This window comes from Hemitrygon akajei, chromosome 14 (genome assembly GCF_048418815.1).
Source record: "Hemitrygon akajei chromosome 14, sHemAka1.3, whole genome shotgun sequence".
NCBI lineage: Eukaryota > Metazoa > Chordata > Chondrichthyes > Myliobatiformes > Dasyatidae > Hemitrygon > Hemitrygon akajei.
Genome location: NC_133137.1, coordinates 16,582,241 through 16,602,225, shown reverse-complemented (window position 1 = coordinate 16,602,225; position 19,985 = coordinate 16,582,241). Strand labels below are relative to the sequence as shown.

Sequence of the window (19,985 nt, the reverse complement as noted above, 5' to 3'; positions counted from 1 at the left end):
AAAAAGGGTTGCGGGGGGGGGGGGGGGGGGGGGGGGGGAGAGGGAAATCAGTCCAAAAATTGATGACATTCTTTTTAGTGTAGTATTGCTTACTTTTAATGAGGACATTGGAGACAAACTTGAAAGAGGGTCCTTTAAGGTTCAATATGTGTTTTCCAAATAGTATTTCTCAGTGCATAACTTTAAAATTAATTTTGTTTTTATTTGCCAGAATGTCATTATCAAAGGTAAATCCTTCCATATGTTTACAAGAAATAGTGGGTTACACTGGACAGTACTGGGAAAGGTAAGTAAAATATATCTCCTATATACATTCAAGTAGAAAAGTGCAAAATATTTTCCGAAGAACCACTTCAAATGTGCTTAGCTATCAGAACATTCTGGAAACCAGTGAGTTGGGTAGAGGACTGAGAGGAAAACAGAATAAGACTCTCTCAGGGCTTCGATCGAGTATTGGACTTGGTTTCCAGAAAAAAACATCCAGTTCGGTTTGGTCACTTCCTATCACCTTTAGACAGTTAATGCATTTCAGAAGGTGAGCCCAATTTTCTCCATCTCTGGAAAACTGGTGTTAGGTTACAGCGGGCGAAAGTGATGGTATTTGAAGAAGTTGAAAGCCCCAACATCAATCAGAGAACCGCGCCCGGGAGTGGCGAGAAACCTCAACAACACCACAGCATCTCCCACACATCACATTTTGTTCAGAAAATGTGCCATCTAAGAATAAGGGATATCGATCGTGGGAATTTGTCTGGGCAAGGTCGCAAATCTGAAGGCCATGGCAACTGGCGTCTCAGTTTGTGGGAGTGGGTGATTGCGGGGAGAAGAGGGGGAAAGAGAAGGGAGCGTAGGAAGCGGAATGACCAAAGAAGGGTGGGAGGCGGAGGCGTGGGTGTGGCGGGAGGTGAAGCACAGAACAGACGGGGCGAGAAGAAGAATGCACGTGTGTGAAGGGGGCCGGTTTACAGCCTCCATAAACCATTCCCCACCTCAGCGGTTGACAGTAGCCTCGGGCATTACACGTTTGGGTGAATAGAACTTCCCAGTTCCAGAAAGAAAAACGGGAGGTGGGGGAGGAGAGAGGCCGATTTCTAATGGACATTGTAATTTAAAAACCTACCGAAATGTTAATGGAGGCGTTGCAGAGGTTGGGGCCGGGAGGGAAGGTGACAAGTGGAGCCTTGCGCCTTTCTAGAAGTGTGTGTGTGTGTGTGTGTGTGTGTGTGTGTGTGTGTGTGTGTGTGTGTGTGTGTGTGTGTGTGTGTGTGTGTGTGTGTGTGTGTGTGTGTGTGTGTGTGTGTGTGTGTGTGTGTGTGTGTGTGTGTGTGTGTGTGTGTGTGTGTGTGTGAGAGAGTGAGAGAGAGAGAGAGAGAGAGAGAGAGAGTGTGAGCGAGCTCACGAGATGTTTTAATATAACTTGACGCTACCCCTGTGGTTTGTTGCCACAGTTCTAATTAGATCCTCCATTGCTACGCGATCACATTGACTTTAGCTACAGGGATCTGTGACAGGCTGTGCTTGGAAGAAGAATATATTGTTAGGGGAAGCGCGTTCAAAAATAATGTTGCATGCAGAATGTTAATCATGGAAGCAAACTTTAAAAAAAATATAGAAAAGTTTGCAGCCCCTTGAAAAATGATAACCCGCCGGCTGCCCATCGCTTGAAATATTTGCTGATCTACTAATTTTGCTTTTATAATTGACTCTGAATTCGTTAATAAACAGCCACGAGGGCAGGTACTGAGTATTTTTGCGAGCTGTTTGGAACTATACAGACAGCACATATACAAGTAGAGAGCGGAACCGATCTGGGAACCAGAGGAGCCGGGACCGGCCGTTATTCGGTTGGTTGCAATTATATCCTCGTCTGGGCTCAATTAATGTCACACATCTTTGATGGCAAAACAGCCATTCAGCTGGGAAATGAGCTCTCCCTGGGCTCGCGTTAACAGTCCGTTAACTCCGAACAAACCCTGACCTTCCTTCTAGCGGTGTTCGCGACAGGCTTTCATGGCTGGAGTTGCCGAGGGCATCACTTGACAACGATTTAGTGCCAAGTGTGGGGAGAGGAGCACGAATCAGTGGCCGAAAAGCCATCAAAACAAAAAATCGAGTATCGACGCGCTGCAAACTCGTGGCCACGGCCTTTCGTTTTAAATCTATCAATATCCTGAAATCAATGCATCTTCTGAAACATGGTGGCCGGGTAAATCGGGGGCAACGTTGAGAAACGGTCAACTTTATGCGTGTTAAAGTTGAGACTTTTTGTTAAGAGTTCCTGTTGGGATGCTTACGGGATTTCTTTCTCCAACTAATTCCAAATCCCCTGAATTCCTCTTTACTCTCTCTCTGGTCAAACCCTGCCGCCCGCATCCCTCATTTCCAAGCAGATATATCTTTATTTGAAAACGCGTCTACTGGCGTCAGTCGGGTATTTCACAAATGAAGTACACAGGTGCCCTGACATGGCTCCCCACAACCCCCAGAGCTCAGCATTCCCACTTCTCACTAAGGGGTGAGTAGAGCCGGCTGAATCTTGTCCCCGCATGGGTTGAGAGAGCGGCGTCGCTGACAGCGCCAGCCCTCGGGGTGAAAGACCTTTCAACGCCAAGACCTGGACCCCAAGCGAGAGCGGTCAGACCTGTGGCAGATACCAGCTCTACTCTGTCGGCGGCCGCTGAAGAGCTGTCATTAAAATAGTTTCAATCACATGGCGGCAATCGGTATTTCAAGGGAGACGCGGAACAGGTTGTCCGCGCTGCCGACGTTGCTCTTTAAATCTAAGCTTCCGAAGGACAACCGCACTTACAGTTCGACTCTTCAATGAAAATATAAGTACCATCACTGAACTCCACACTTACCTTTGCAGAGCAACGCGGCAAAAATCAACATCTCAGTCATGCGAAGACGAAGAGTAGCCAGCTTTGAAAATCCCAAAGTCCGCATATTGCCCCGGGAATTCATTGTGATCCTCCCGACGGGACAACTCCGTGTCTCCCGTTATCAGGAGACTTTGTTAAAGGTGCAATTTAAAACTCCATGCACTTGTTCAATCCTGTCAGCGCCGAGGACAGTCAGTCTCAAAGTTGTAGAGCAGCCGCTCCAAATCAAGAGGAAGGTATTAGAAGAGAGCGAGGAGACCATTCAATCAACTTCCCAGCTCCCTTCAGCCTTATCTCCACGATCAGATTCTACTCACTCAGCGCCTTCGCGGAAGTAGCGAGGCCAGCCTGCGATGGGCAGTTCCGGCAACCAATGAAAGAGAGGATCCCAGACGGGGTCTTCTCGAAGAACGGGAGTCTCTCACTGGCGATTGGTGTACAGCAGAGGTCGGGGGCGGGGCGAGCCGCGTCCTTACCAAGTTGTCCTGGAGTCGGGCAAAGTGAGATGGTCCGGGGCGGGGTGCTGACCTCGGTGCTGTTCGTCCCGGCAAAGCAAACCTCCGGTCATCGCATCCTTTGCAAAGTTCTAAACCTAACTGTGCAGCCTCCAGAAAGTGATCGAAACCAGAACACTTATTTTTCATATTGAATTAATTATACAGATGTATGCCCGTTAAATACAGGAATAGAAATCAAATAAGCGAATTTCTTAGTGTGTATATACAACTAAAAATTATTCCAGGTATTGATCATTATCTTCTTGTTATAGTTATCGCTACCCTTTTTATGTCTTATAATTTTCAAGTCTTACTTTTATCTGGTTGTTAGGAAGCGCCATCAAGTTTTTAATATCTAAACATTACTTCAAAAAGTTGATTATTACCTCCTCATGAGCAGCCAATACCACAGCATTCATCATAATGTCGGAGTCTAATTTAATTTGAAAGGTGATTGGAGCTGTGATGTCGCCATGCGGAGAATTCAACAAAGTCATATTAATTTGACTCACGTTGATTAATTCGAAATTAAAAGATTAAATATTTGATAAACTAATTTAGACCAATTGTAAATGAATTACAAAATGCAAATTCAATTCATCACTTTTTTTTACGAGGCAGAGTCACACTTTTCACATTTATCAAATCCTTATTAAATATAGTTACAATAGGGCAGTGATGTCTTAAATCTGCGTTTTATTTGTAGTTCAGAATGTTAAAATTTAGTTCTCTTACTTATATGTTGATGTTAGCTTATTTTGACAACAACAAATTCACCAAAGAACGAAATCAAGGTGACTAGACGGCGAGAGGGTAGTTAAAACGCAAATAAAGCGCTAAAAATCCACAATTCAACAAACCTTTTATTTATATTCCATAGACTGGCAACGCCAACTGAATATTACAAAAACCCTTTGATGAACAATGCACTAAATTATACCTTGTCAGTAAAGCATTCTACAAAACTGGACAATTAGGAGTGAAGTTTACTGATTGATGTCTCATTTCCAGTGCGATGCAGTTAGTACTGCTGTTAAAATATTTAGAGCTCAGTACTGGATTGGCTCACATCCATTTCATCTCCGAGTTTAATTTCCCACCTGTTTATCAGCTACTACGAAGTAATCACGACACCTAGTGGCGAGGTTTCATTGTCTTTGGACTCAACCTCAAGCTTTACTGAGAAGATGCGTTTGCGTCCAGAATGCTCGAAACTAAATGCTAATCCGCAACTGCGAATGTAGTCACAATGCTGGTGTTATCTTTAACCGCAAGGAGAGGGTAGAATATCTGCGGTCCTAATGTGAATAATGTTAACACTTTCATAAAATTATGAAAATCGTTTAACGTGGTACAAAAGTATTTCGCTCAACCGAGCTGAGAAAAAAAGCCGTCAAACGGAGCGAAATTATTCGGTTTAGAAAGATGGCGATCGCAAACCTCCAATGCGTCTTATATTAAGTTCTGGCAAAATTGGGTAGGGTCTCCAGATGTCCTGTCGGTTCTATGTTTGAAGCATTCCGTCCCGCTTACCGTGTCTCTTACTTCGGTACGGGATCCCCATCGAGTGGGTTACAACACTCGAGGTTATTACGCACTGTTTCAGATCACATAAGGATGACGCAGTACAAGAGACAGCAGGTTTCTTAAGTACTGAACTCCACACTGGGAACCTTGGTAGGATAGGTTCAAGATGGCTCCTGAAAATGAAGTGGGAGGTGACTGCCAGAAGTTAGGAAAGGTCGGGGGTCCGCCTATGCAGGGTCGAATTGAAATAATGTGATCCGTTGCACTTCACACAGACTTAGCATCATTATAAATCTCAGGGTACACTGATCATTTGCACCCACTGCCAATTATTCAACCCATTTTTGGGTGACATTTAATAACATTTTCTTTTTTCAGAACCATTGTAGCCCTGTACCCAGAGGGCTGCTGTCATTGGTAGCTATATTGTCCAAACTGGACTGAAGCACTTGAAGAAACCAGCACTGTTGTTTATAATCTTCCTTCTTACATCCAAAACACTTCTTCCTCAAAACACACTCTTCTTATTTAAAGAGAACAGATGATTTAAGCCCCCAAATCCCCATACCGTGGCCTTGCCTTTTGGCGACACGTACCACAGTCTTGCCGCTGACAGATCCCATCTCGAAACTGGATACAGGCTGAACATTTAATCCACAGAGAGCAAGGCACTTACTGTGCATTCCACTGCCAGGGCAGATGGCAAGGATAATGCAGATATCACACACGATCTACTTCAGAGAACGGAGGTGACAATTTTATAGGACCAGCTAAGGGGGAAGACTGATGAACATGCCCCACTGAAGGCTCAGTGTGGTGGGAAGATCACCACGGATGGATTCATTAGTGTCACTTTCCAGTGGGCTTTGCTCAGCGCTTTTAACCCAGCATGGAGATGATGGGCAATTCATTCAGGATAACCCAAACGCAAAACCGCTTCTGAGGGCCAATGTCTCAGCTGCAACGACTGTAGAAATAGAACCCACCAATGCTCTGTAGTGGAAGGTCACACTGCTGTGCATTGCATCTGCGGGGTCTCAGGTTGGCCCACCAGTCTCCTCTCTAATGGATTACTGGAATGCACTAAGGAGACACCACCCAGAAAGTGGCTGTGTGGACTACGAGCCTGTTGTCTTCTCTCAGAAAGACACTGATTTTCTTCTCACCCATCATCTTACCAGTACTCTTGCTGTTGTTGTTCAGTCAGTACGCCTGAACTGCTGCCACTCGTGCTAGGACTTTCCTCACCCAGACCTTCAGTCTGTCCTCCGAGGCCGTCTGCAGTCTCTTTCCACTGAGTGTCAGCAACACCTCACCAGTCCTGAAGTGGCCCCAGGGAGACCACGGCAAAGGAGAATCACGACAGGTTAAGAACAAGAATAATTTCATTTTTAAAGGTTGCTGCTGTGGAGGGAGAAGCAGCTCTTGTTTTGTTCAATTATTTAAGTCAGTTTGTGTAGAAGCCTGATTTGTTTTTTTAAAGAAGAGTTGCTGTACTTGCTACACCATCCCTCCAGACTTAGGCAAGTTGAACCAACTCTAGAAATCATCGAACACTTGTGGAATAGCAATAGACACAGGAAATAAACTAGCAACGAAACTACAAGTAGTTCATGATCCAATTAAATAGTGCCAATGAAAGGGGATTCCTTCAAGATGTTAACCATATGTTGAAGTTCAGTGCCTACAAAAGTATTCACCCCACTTGGAAGTTTTTATGGTTTATGTTTTACAGCATTGAGTCACAGTGGATTTAGTTTGGCTTTTTTTGACACTGATCAACAGAAAAATTCTCTGTCATTTCAAAGTGAAAACAGATCTCTACAAAGTGATTTAAATTAATCACAAATATAAAATACAAAATAATTGGATTGCATAAGTATTCACCCCTTTAATATGACAGACTAAATCATTACTGATGCGGCCAATTGGCTTTAGAAGTCACATAATTAGTTAATTGGTGATCTGTTTTTGGAGACCTGTGTGCAGTCAAGGTGTTTCAATTGATTGTACTAAAAGTACACCTGTAACTACATCCTTAAGACAAAGGAACTCTCCAAGCAACTCCAAGAGAAGATTATTGAAAAGCACAAAACAGGAGGTGGATACAACAAAATTTCCAAGACACTGAATATCCTTTGGAGTACAGTTAATTCAATCATCAAGAAATGGAAAGAATATGGCACAGCTGTAAATCTGCCTAGAGCAGACCGTCCTCAGAAACTGAGTGTCTGTGCAAGGAGACTAGTGAGGGAGGCCACCAAAAGAACTGTAACAACTCTGGAGGAACAAGCTTCAGTGGCTGAGATGGGAGAGACTGCGCATACAACAACTGTTGACTGGGTTGCCAACTATTTTATGGGAGGATGGCAAACAGAAAGCCACTATTCAAAAAACTCTCATGAAATCTTGGCCAGAGTTTGCCTGAAGTCAGCTGGAAGAAGATTCTGTGGTCTGATGAACCCGAAATTGAGCTATTTGGTCATCGGACTAAATATTATGTTTGGCATAAGCCAAACACCGCACATTATCAAAAACACACTCTCTCTACCATGAAGCGTGGTGGTGGCTGCATCATGCTGTGGAGATGCTTCACTGCTGCAGGCCCTGGATGACTTGTGTTAGGTAGAGGGTAAAATGAATGCAGTAACACACAGGAACTTCCTGGAGAAAAAAGCTGCAAGAGAACTGAGACTTGGGAGAAGACTTGTTTACTAGCAAGACAATGACCCTAAGCATAAAGCCAAAGCTACACAGGAATGGCTTAAAAACAGCAAAGTTAATGTCCTGGAGTGGCCTAGTCAGAGTCGAAACTACAATTCAATTGAGAATTTGTGGCTGGACTGGAAAAGGGATGTTCACACACAATCTCCATCCAATCTGACAGAGCTTGAAGAGTTTTGTAAAAAAGCATGGGGAAAAATTGCAGTGTCCAGATGTGCAAAGCTGATAGAGACCTATCCACACAGACTCAAGGCTGTAATTGTTGTGAAAGGTGCATCTACTAAATACTGACTTGTAAGGGGTGAATATTTATGCAATTAATTATTTTTGTTTTGTATTTGTAATTAATTTGGATCCCATTATAGAGAGCTGTATCACTTTGACACAAAAGAGTCTTTTTCTGTTGATCAATGTCAAAAAGGCCAAACTAAAAGCACTGTAATTCAATGCTGTTAAACAATAAAACATGAAAACTTCCAAGAGGGGTGAATACTTTTTATTGGCACTGTATGCATGAAGGAATGCTAACTGGAATCTTGAGCTCTATAATGTCACCTCTGACCTTAAATCAAGCACTATGTGATGTTTGACATTATGATCTGTCAAAATCGGTACCAGACATTCAGGGTACCTCACAGACAAGGCACCTGGCACAACCTGTACTATGAGTGTGTACTCATGTCAAAGATAACATTTTAGGCATCCTATGATTCTCAGGGGCAACAGTGATGTGTTATCTTTATGCCTTGCTGGTACAAATCCTTTTTAAAAGCAAATACGTTTCCTCTCTAAGATTGTGTTTAAAACTGAGCATGCTCAAAGAGGCTTGAGTGCAGCAAGAGAATAGACATTATTTGCAATCTGCTTAGAAGTTTGTATAATTAATCACACATATGGGTACCAAATCAATGTAGTTTACTTGATAATGCTCAAAACAGATCCATCTTTGAACACACAGTGACCAATACACCATAAAAGGTTACAGATATGTCATCAATAATTGCAATGTTTCTTATGAGTGTATGTGCATGCCAAACTCTGTCACCGAATTTATTCAAACCTGTTTATTGCTCCTACCGCATCAAACTGACCCAGTTACAACATCACAGCTACCCAATCAAAATATAGAGGCCGGAGACAGAAGATGGACTGTCTCAGGTTTAGAGGACTGTGTATGTGTGTGGGTGGGAGGGAGGGATGGGGCTTGTTTGACTGTTAATGTTTTGTTGCTTGTTGCGCTCTGTGCTGTTCTGCCAAGAATTGTGGGCATACTACGTTGGCGCCGGAGAGTGTGGCAACACATGCATCCTGCCCTCAGCACACCCGCAGGTATGTTGGTTAATGCAAACTGTGTGTTTGGATGTACATATGACATCCAAACTTGAATCTTGAAAAGCAAAATCCGTTCCAAAACTCAGAATTCACAGTAGAGATATGCACACTACAAATCATTGGTGGAGAGGTCCCAAAGTCAACACCAGCTACAAATGTGGTCTCAAATGTAAAATGCTGCTTTTACCATCTAAGGATTTTAAAAGTATCACAGAATGTTTTACGGCTTGCGGTACTATTTGAAAAAAAAATTGCTATTGTGGAATTTACAACTTTTGTTTTTTAACATGGTAGCTTATTTCCTTTAGAAATGCTAATCTTTTCCAGGTCTGTGTCCCTCCACACCACACCATCCATGATTAACGGGATAGTTCAACATTCTGTCCCTAAGCTTCAGCAGAGCTACTTTGAGACTAGTTGCTGAAAGGTGTGCAAATACAGACTAGGCAGATTACGTATCACCTTTGGGAAGCATTTAGTCCCTACTTGACAGCCTAATGCATAAGGTGGCAAATTCTTTGACTTGCATTTACATTTGTAAACCCATATCTGACCAGGATCGGACTCAATGTGTCAGTCAAAGCTTCAATAGATTGTCATTAACCTGTTACCATTATATTTGCAATACGTAATTAAATTATGTTAGCATACTTATTTATTGACTTAATAATTTTCAAGAAATATAAAAATTACTCATAACGCTGGACAATTTTCTTCAAACATGTTGCTTCCTCAGAATTTTTTTGTGTGCATGATAAGCCACTTGAAGCTGAAAACAAATATAATTTCAGACTACTTGTATCTCAGCAATTTGGAGAAACAAGAAATTAACTTATATAGAATATAATGCATTTAATTGCATAACAGTGCTGACTCTTAGCAGAAGTTCAACTAAGCTAAAAATGTTTTGTTGATCATTTTCCCATTTGTACTCAGCGTCTGAGGCTTCTTGCTTAGTTATTTAACAATAATTAGCCAGCATTGATAGATTCCAGCTGCCCTGATACTGGGGCAACTGTGTTAGTCCACAAATCAATGTCCTGGTGAAACCTTTCACCATGCTCATCACTAACAGCGTCAAGGTTTGCAGGGAAGAAGTCCAAATGGGAAGGCAGAAAATGAATCTTTAATGACACGGTGCACTTCCCTGTTTCTTTTTATATGCTTGAAGCATGTTGTCAACTGTCTGCATGTAGTTTGGTGCTCTGTAGTTGCCAAGAAAATTTTCAACAACATCCTTGAATGCTTTCCATGTGATTTTCTCCACCAGGGGTTGTTCAAATTGCCTGTCATTGATGACCTGTTTGATTTGTGGATCAACAAAAATGCCTTCCTTTATCTTGGCATCAGTTATTCTGACTTGAATTAGGCAATTTCAAAAAAAAACTGGTGTGCTTATAGGGATATTTCATGGCAATTTTCATGATCAGCGGCCAAGATCTCTAAGAGACACTCAAAAGTTTTCAGGAAGCAAAGTCTTTGCTCCCCAATGTAATTTATCAAATTTTGTGATACTTCAGTATTTGTAGCAAACTTCTGTTAATGGAATGCCTGGGATTTATCATGGTGCTAGTCTGGCAGATTTTCCACTCTGTTGGATGTTATTCCACTTAGCACTTCTACTAAGCTTTTAAATGTTGCACAGTAGTACAATAAACTTTCCAATGAACGGGGTAAGTTAAAAAGTTTCAATGTAAACAAAACTCATTGACTTCAGGGTATCATGGGAACCAGGGCCCTGGTATATTTAAAGGGAGCATCAGAACCAGGAACCTGATGTATTATAGGAACATCCACGAGCCAGATGCTGATCAGTCAGGTCACGAATTATCCGAGCTTTACTCTATCTACGGTGCATTCCTGTGATCAAGCTCGGAACTCCAAATGAGGTCCGAAATTCCAAAGCTTTCACAGCTGTCTTTCGGTGCAGGTCTCCAGCACGGGATCACAATTGAGGTAATTCCCAACCCTTTATGCTGGGGAAAATTTACATGCAGGTCCTGCGACAACTGGGCCTGGTTTTCCCTCCTCTATTTCGATGGCAACGAATAGCTGCAAGGGACTAATTTACTCACAGCTAATGCTGAACAATTAAATACCTGAGGGTTTTTTAAAAAGTTTATGTGTTATGTGTTTTAAATTGTTTTCAGGTGTTTAGGTGTGTTCTTAAGTATTCAGGGATTCTCTTAATTTCTTTTTAATTTTAATAAGTTTTATAGTTTAACTTTTGCACATTTTAACATATCAGAAACATCTGGCAGATTTCATAGCAGCAGCTAAGCCTGGGGGTGTTATTTGACTGTGACTGCTTTATTCACCCAATTTTTTTTCAGGGTGGAGACTGTTTTTCAATCCCCTCCCCATTCCACAACATTGTGGAAGTTCCTGTCAAGCAAGTTGGCTCCCGGTCCTTGTGCTTTGTTCAGAGGTCAACAGTGCATGAATGAGGCTCACCACTGGCTCATTTATTGAGACACAGCGCGGACTAGGCCCTTCCATTCCTTCAAGCCACACCGCCCAGCAATCCCCCAATCCAATCTCAGCCCAATCATGGGACAACTTATAATGACCAATTAACCTACCAACTGCTACATCTTTGGACTGTGGGAGGAAACCGGAACGCCCAGAGGAAACCTACGCGGTCACGGTGAGAACGTACAAACACCTTGCAGATTGTGGCTATGTACCTTCCAAGTGGACAAAACGTGCAAAAGTGAATAATTTATCCTTGTATCGCCGAATAGCTTAAATTAGTTCCGTCGGTGTACTTTCGTGTCCTAGTTTGCACATTCTCTGTGCAACCGCATGGGTTTGCCCAGCATGTCCCAACGTCTGATTTAATGAACTCCTGCAAAAATGATCCATGCAGCAAGCTCCCCCTCTCCAATGCCTGGTAGGATTAGTCAGCTGGAAGCCCGGTAGGCTGAGTTGCCTTTTTGTGGTTGATAACAAGTTCAAGAAGAATGGCAAGCAGGCCTACCCATATAATTAATACCATAATACTTCCTGAATAGTACAAACACAGAACTAATATTAAGTTTCTAAAAATACTATGTAACCGCCCCTCCCGGGTCCCAAAGTGTCTCTTTTACGTTGTTGCTTCAGGATACAAGCATTTCCTTTCTCCTTGCCAGCTCTCCCTTTAGCTACCCAATTGCTTTCTGTGGCGCATTCCTGTGCATTGTCAACAAAAGAATTTACAAAAAAAATACTTTCCGAACCCCAGCTGTTTAGAACGAGTAGATTTAAAACAAGATTAATTTATTGAAATTAATCCATTCTGAAAGATTGGTTTCTGTATACTGCACGTATTGTCCCTCACTTTGGAAGTGAATTACCCATGCCTACCTTTGAATCATTTCCAGAGAAACGGCTTGAATACTTTGGGGGATTTTTCCAGTTCAACTCCAATATTCTTCCACTTATTATCTTCAGCAAAATCAGCTATTTTAATTTATTTTAAACATCTTCAGATGCATAGATTAGTTTTTGGTTTGTATAACAGCAAATTAAACTTTAATGATAATAAATAATCCCCAGATATTCAAAGTCAGTCATTGCTACCTGCATTTCCACTGATCTGTTTTATTCCCGAGTTACCCATTCACGCCATCCACTGGTAGATTCCATTGTGCTCCACAAATATGATCCGTGACCTATGCACACCATCTTCATTTTATATCTCAGAGTTCTATTGGTTAAAAATTTAAAAAATATTTTTCTCTGTTGAAATGTTATTTTTCTGGTTAATACCGTAAAAATTTAAGCTCCAAGTAGTGACAGTAGTTAAGCCTTGGGAAATTCACTCAATTATATATGTGCCTGTGCATGGTGAGACAAGACTAATTTTCACATCTGAGCCTCCCATCTGTACATGGTAATCTTTGGGGAAAGTCCTGAGTAAAAATACTGATAAAAACAAAAGCTTAGATAAAGGCTTAAAATAATGCGATGTATACCTCTGATTTCTCGGTCATTCTAACGGGCTGCATCACCGCCTGGGATGGGGGAGGATCGAAGTCAGCCGCAGAGAGTTGTAAAACTTATCAGCTCTATCATGGGCTCTAGCCTTCGTGGTATCCAGGACATCTTTAATGAGCGATGCCTCAAAAAGGAGGCATCCATCACTAAGGACCCCCATCACCCGGGACATGCTCTCTTCTCATTGGAACCATCAGGGATGAGGTACAGAAGCCTGAAGGTAGACACTCAATGATTCAGGAGCAGCTTCTTCTCCTCTGCCTTCTGATTCCTGAATGGACATTGAATCCATGAACACCACCTGACTACTTTACTATTTCTATTTTTGCTCCACTTACCGTAATTCATTGTTTGATTTTCTATTATTACGTATCGCATTGTACCACTGCGCAAAGACAACAAATTTTGTGACACATGCCGGTGATTTTAAACCTGATTCTGACCTCTCAACCTCCACTTTAAATATAGTCAATGACCTTTTGCATGCCAGAGTTCCTGAGGAGACAATGGGTTGTGTAGAGGGAAAGAGAGTTTAAAAGAAGGGAGCAGGGGAAGTCGGCATATTTTGTGCATTATAGTTTCTGAGGAGACATTGAATTGTGCATTATTAGGCATTGAGGTCCAATAAAAGGAAGTTAGGCTTAAGCAGAGCGGTCATTGTGTGAGTGGGCCAGTGTTAGAGTGGGGAGTTGAGAGTTTGGCTCATCAAGGCTTTGGTGAGGAGAGGTATAGGCCACAGGTAGATTTTTTTTTGTTCATTATTTATTCTTTCTTTCTTTCTAATTGCACATATATGGCAGTGAGGGTGCCAGACAGGGGAATACTCCTCTGGTGGGATGTGGGAAGGCAGTGGGATCTCAGTTGCCCCTTAGGATGACACCCGCAAGAAATGTATCCAGCTGCACCTTCTGACCGACCTTGTTAAGGAGCTGCAGCTGGAACTAGATGAACTCTGGGTGGCTGAGAGGTTGATAGGACATACAGGGAGTAGTTACACCCAAGGTGCAGGATATAGGTAACTAGGTGACCATCAGGAGGATGAAAAGGGATAGCCAGCTGCTACAGAGTACTGCTACGGCCATTCCCCTCAACAACAGCTATACCGCTTTGTATTTTGTTGGGAGGGATGACCTAGCAGAGGAAGGCCTTGGTGGTCAGGTCTCTGTGATCTGGCTCTGTGGCTCAAAGGGGAAGGGGGCAGATGAGGTGTGCTGGAGTGATAAGGCATTCATTGATTAGGGGAAGAGAAAAGAGGTTCTGCGGATGAGAACGATATTCCCGGGTGGTACGTCGCCTCTCGGGTGCCATGGTCAGCACATTTCAGGTCACGGCCACTGCATTATTAAGTGGGAGGCTGAGCAACCAGAGGTCGTGGTCCATGTTAGTACCTATGATATGTGTAGGAGGGATGACACGATCCTGCTAAGTGAGCCCAGGGAGTTAGGTGCTAAGTCAAAGGACCAGACCTTCAGGATTGTGATCACAGGACTGCAACCGTGCCACATGTTAGTGAGGTCAGAAATAGGAAGATCATACAGTTTAACAGGTGGCTGAGGAGATGATGCAGGAAGGAGAGCTTCAAATTTTTGGATCATCATGCTCTCTTCCAGGGAAGAGGGGACTCTACGGAAGGAATGGCTTGTACCCAAACTGGAGCAGACTAATATCCTAGTGAGAGGGTTTGCTAGTGTTGCTTGGGGGTGGGAGTTTAAACTGGAGTTACAGCAAGGTAAGAACCAGAGCACCAGAACAGATAGCAGAGTGATTGTGGAGAAAGACGTTATTAAGTCTACATATAAAGTCAGGAATCAAAAGGTTGAGCATGGTGGAATTAACGTTGTGAGCTGCATGTGTTTCAATGCAAGGAGTATTGTAGGGAAGGGTGATGAGCTCAGGGCAAGAAACAGCACATGGAACTATGACAGATAGACAGACAGACATACTTCATTGATCCCGAGGGACATTGGATTTCGTTACAGTCGCACCAGCCAAGAATAGTGAAGAAATATAGCAATATAAAACCATAAATAATTAAATAATAATAAGTAAATTATTCCAAGTGGAAATAAGTCCGGGACCAGCCTATTGGCTCAGGGTGTCTGACACTCCGAGGGAGGAGTTGTAAAGTTTGATGGCCACAGGCAGGAATGACTTCCTATGATGCTCAGTGTTGCATCTCGGTGGAGTGAGTCTCTGGCTGAACGTACTCCTGTGCCTAACCAGTACATTATGGACATTGTGAACATTAGTGAGATTTAGTTCCAGTAGTGGCAGGACTGGCAGCTCAGTGTTCTGGGGTTCCGTTGTTTTAGAGGTGATAGAGCGGGAGAGATTAAAGGGGAAGAGCTGGCATCACCAACCAGGGAAAATGTCACGACGGTGCTCAGACAGGACACACTGCAAAGCTCATCGAGCGAGGGTTTATGGGTACAACTGAGAAATAAGAAAAGTATAACCATGTTATTGAGATTATATTACAGACCACCCAGCACCTTGCAGGATTTAGAGGAGCAAATTTCTGGAGAAGTTGCAGATTGTTGTGGTAGCAGGTGATTTTCCACATACTGACTGGGACTTGCAAACTGTATGGGGTAGAGTTTGTCAGATTTTTTCAGAAAAGTTTCACTAATCAGTACATAGAAGTCCCAACTAGAAAGAGTATGATACTAGGGCTCTCATTAGGGAGTGAGCTAGGGCAGGTGACAGAAGCGTGTGTACATTAACACATTGATGTACTAGTGATCATAATGCTATTATTTTCGTAATTATGGAAAAGGGCAGGTCTAGTCCTCAGGTTGAGATTCTAAACTGGAGGAATGCTAATTTTCATGGTATCAGAAAGGATCTGGCAAGTGTGGATTGGGGCAGGTTGTCTTCTGGCCAAGGGGTACTTGGCCAGTGAGAGGCCCCCAAAGTGAAATTTTGAGAGTACATGTTCCTGTCAGAATAAAAAGGCAAGAATAACAGATTTAGAGAACCATGGTGTTTGAAAGATATCTAGGCCCTGGTAAAGAAAAAGAAGAAGATGCAAAGCAAGTGTAGACATGTAGGAAGAATGAGGTACATGAAGGTGCAGGATGATTGCAGCATGGCCTAATTGGTGGACGGGCCCAGGCCCCAGAGCAGGGAATGAGCCAATGTTTGGCCATTGCTGGAGTGGACTTTCAGGCAATTCGATTTGTCAGAACCAAGGTGAAGTGAACGGAAGTGATGCAGAATCAAGGCAGTGAGGCCCAGCCCTAGGCCTAAGACCAAGAAAAGCCCTGAGGGTTGATCAAATTAAGAACTGGGCCGAACAGGAAAGGTGAGGTACGGGCAAAATTGATGCGGTGGGGCCCAGGCCTGAGAGGGTATCGTAGTGGCAGGTCCTATGTAAAAGAGTGGGAAAAGACCCAAAGTTTGGATGAGTTAAGCACCGGGCCAGATTGAAAAGGTCGGGGTGTCGAGGCCGGAGGCAAGTAATGGGCGAGTTCAGCTTGTAAAGTTTACTCATCTCTGCACTGAGCTGAGGCTGTGGCCTGCAACTGATGGGCTCCTAAATCGACAGCAGTGTTGACTTGCTTCGTGGCTCACTTCCATGAATTTCAGTTCCGAATGTTATTTACTTAGTTTTATGGCTTGCACAATTTGTATTTTTTCTGTGCATTGGGTCTTTGATGTTCTTTTTTAATGTGTTCTTATGGGTTTCTTTGTTTTGGGCCTGCCCATAAGGAGACAAATCTCAAAATTGTATACAGTACACATATTTTGATAATAAATGTACTTAAAACATTGAAGTTTGAAGAAATCAACAGGGCAAAAAGAACCAATAAGGTTGCTCTAGCAGACAAGTTGAAGGGGAATCCAAAGGACTTCTACAGATATAGTGTATTAAGTGCAAAAGAATAGCAAGGGACAAAGTTGTTCTTCTGGAAGATCAGAGTGGAGCCAAAAGAGATGGGGGAAATCTTAAATGCATTTTTGCATAGATAGATAGATACTTTTTTTTCATCCCAAAGGAAATTACAGTGTCACAGTAGCATTACAAGAGCACAGCTATATAAATATACAAATATTAGATAAGAAACAAGAAAGAATTTTAAAAAAATAAGTTACTTCAAACAGTCTAACAAGAGGGTTTCATCTCTTCCCCAGCTATTGGTTGACACATTATGGAGCCTAATGGCCGAGGGTAAGAATGACCTCATATGGTGCTCTTTGGAGCAGTGTAGTTGCCTCAGTCTATTACTGAAAGTGCTCCTCTGTTCAGCCAAGGTGGCATGCAGTGGGTGAGAAACACTGTCCAGCATTGCCAGGATTTTCCGTTGGGTCCTTTGTTCTACCACAGCCTCCAGTGTTGTCCAGTTTGACTCCTATAACAGAGCCAGCCTTTCTAATCAGTTTATTGAGCCTGTTGGCATCACCCATGTTGACACCACTGCCCCAGCACAGCACCACATAGAACACTGTACAATCTGCAGTTATCTGGGAGATGGACAAAGAGTCTAGAGAAGTGTGGCAAAACAACAGCAAGGTCAGAGATTACAGTGGAGGGGCTGTTTGCAGTCTTCAGGCAAATTACAGTGGATAAATCCCCAGGTCCTGACATTGTGTCCCCTTGGACCCTGTGGGAGCCCCAGCAGAGGTACTTAGAACATCCTTAGCCACATGTGAGGTGCCAGAGGTCTGAGGGAGAGCAAAAGTTTTTCTATTGTTTAAGAAAGGCTCTAAGAATACGCCAGGAGATTATAGACCAGTGAACCTGACATCAGCAGTAGGCAACTTGCTGCGGGATCTAGTTCAGCTGAAAGAATGGGCTGAAGAATGGCAGATGGCATTTAATGCAGACAAGCGTGAGGTGTTGCACTTTGGGAGGACCAGTCAGAGTAGCCCGTTCACAGTGAACAGTAGGGCACCAAGGAGTGCAATAGGACACAGAGTCTAGGAATACAGATCTGGAATTCTTTGAAAGTGACATCACAGGTGGATAGGGTCATAAAGAAAGTTTTTGCCACATTGGCCTTCATAAGTCAATGTATTGGGTATAGGAGTTGGGGTGTTCTGTTATCTAAGACACTGATGAAGTCTAATTTGGAATATTGTGTACAGTTTTGGTCACCTACCTACAGGAAAGATGGAAAGTCTGCAGAGAAAATTTACAATGATGTTACCGGGATTTGAGGACCTGAGCTGTAGGAAAAGATTGGAAAGACTAGGACTTTAGTCCCTGGAACATAGAAGATTAAGGGGACATTTGATAGGGTATACAAAACTATGAGGAGTACAGATAAGGTAAGCGCAAGCCTGCTTTTCCCACTGAGGTTGAGTGAGAATACAACTAGAGGTCATGGGTTAAGGGTGAAAGGTGGAATGGTCAAGGGGAACATGAGGAGGATCTTCTTCACTCAGAGGGTGGTGAGAGTGTGGAACGAGCTGCCAGCGCAAGTGGTTGATGCAGGTTTGATTTCAACATTTAATTTCAGCAAAGCTACTGAAGCCAGAACTAGGAAGATTATATAGATTATTATACAAACCCCATTTCCAGAAAAGTTGGGATATTTTCCAAAAAGCAATAAAAACAAAACTCTGTGATATGTTAATTCACGTGAACCTTTATTTAACTGACAAAAGTACAAAGAAAAGATTTTCAATAGTTTTACTGACCAACTTAATTGTATTTTGTAAATATACACAAATTTAGAATTTGATGGCTGCAACACACTCAACAAAAGTTGGGACAGAGGCATGTTTACCATTGTGTTACATCACCTTTCCTTTTAATAACACTTTTTAATCGTTTTGGAACTGAGGATACTAATTGTAGTAGATTTGCAATTGGAAATTTTGTCCATTCTTGCTTGATATAAGACTTCAGCTGCTCAACAGTCCGTGGTCTCCGTTGTCTGATTCTCCTCTTCATGATGCGCCATACATTTTCAATAGGAGATAGATCTGGACTGGTAGCAGGCCAGTCAAGCACACGCACTGTGTCTACAAAGCCACACTGTTGTAGCCCGTGCAGAATGTGGTCTGGCATTGTCCTGCTGAAATAAGCATGGACATCCCGGGAAGAGACGTCGCCTTGATGGCAACATTTGTCTCTCTAAAATCCTCATGTACCCCTCAGAGTCAATGGTAGCTTCACATACATGCAACTCACCCATGCCGTGGGCACTGATGGACCCCATACCATCACAGATGCTGGCTTTTGCACCTTTCGCTGATAACAATCAGGATGGTTGTTTTCATCTCTGGCACGGAGAACTCGATGCCAGTTTTTCCGAAAACTAGCTGAAATGTGGACTCATCTGACCACAGCACACAGTTCCACAGTCTTTCGGTTCATCTGAGATGAGCTAGGGCCCAGAGAACTCACCGGCATTTCTGCATAGAGTTGATGTATGGCTTCCTCCTTGCATAATACAATTTCAAGTTGCATTTCTGGATGCAGCGACGGACTGTGTTAAGTGACAATGGTTTTCCGAAGTACTCCTGAGCCCAGGTGGCTATAATTGTCACAGTAGCATGATGGTTTCTTAGGCAGTGCCGCCTGAGGGCTCGAAGATTACGCGCATTCAACAGCGGTTTCCGACCTTGCCCTTTACGCACTGAGATGTCTCTGAATTCTCTGAATCTTTTCACAATATTATGTACTGTAGATGTTGAAAGACCTAAATTCTCTGCAATCTTGCGTTGGGAAATGTTCCTTTTGAACTGACTAATAATTCTCTCACGAATTTTGTCACAAAGGGGTGAGCCACGACCCATCCTTGCTTGCAAAGACTGAGCCTTTGATGGACGCTACTTTTATACCCAGTCATGATACCTCACCTGCTATCAATTAGCCTGCTTAATGTGGAGTCTTCCAACCCGGTGTTACTTGAATATTCTGTGCACTTTTCAATCTTATTTTAACTCTGTCCCAACTTTTGTTGAGTGTGTTGCAGCCATCAAATTCTAAATTTGTGTATATTTACAAAATACAATTAAGTTGGTCAGTAAAACTATTGAAAATCTTCTCTTTGTACTTTCGTCAGTTAAATAAAGGTTCACATGAATTAAC

General features: G+C 42.8%; 1 protein-coding gene across 3 annotated transcripts in view; it reads right to left on the bottom strand.

The window, feature by feature from the left end:
- The window catches only part of LOC140738327 (transmembrane protein 132C-like), a 1,098,356-nt gene that overhangs the window by 1,068,794 nt on the left and 9,577 nt on the right, over positions 1–19,985 (bottom strand). The window contains exon 1 of one of the 3 annotated variants that reach the window (XM_073065529.1): positions 2,862–3,524. The exons of 1 other annotated variant lie outside the window; for it this stretch is intronic. In XM_073065529.1, coding sequence (XP_072921630.1) covers positions 2,862–2,964 — 103 coding nt within the window. In that variant the 5' untranslated portion in view covers positions 2,965–3,524. Of the gene's footprint in view, positions 1–2,861; positions 3,525–19,985 lie in introns of those variants that run through there. One more of the 3 variants, XM_073065527.1, reaches the window with a different exon arrangement.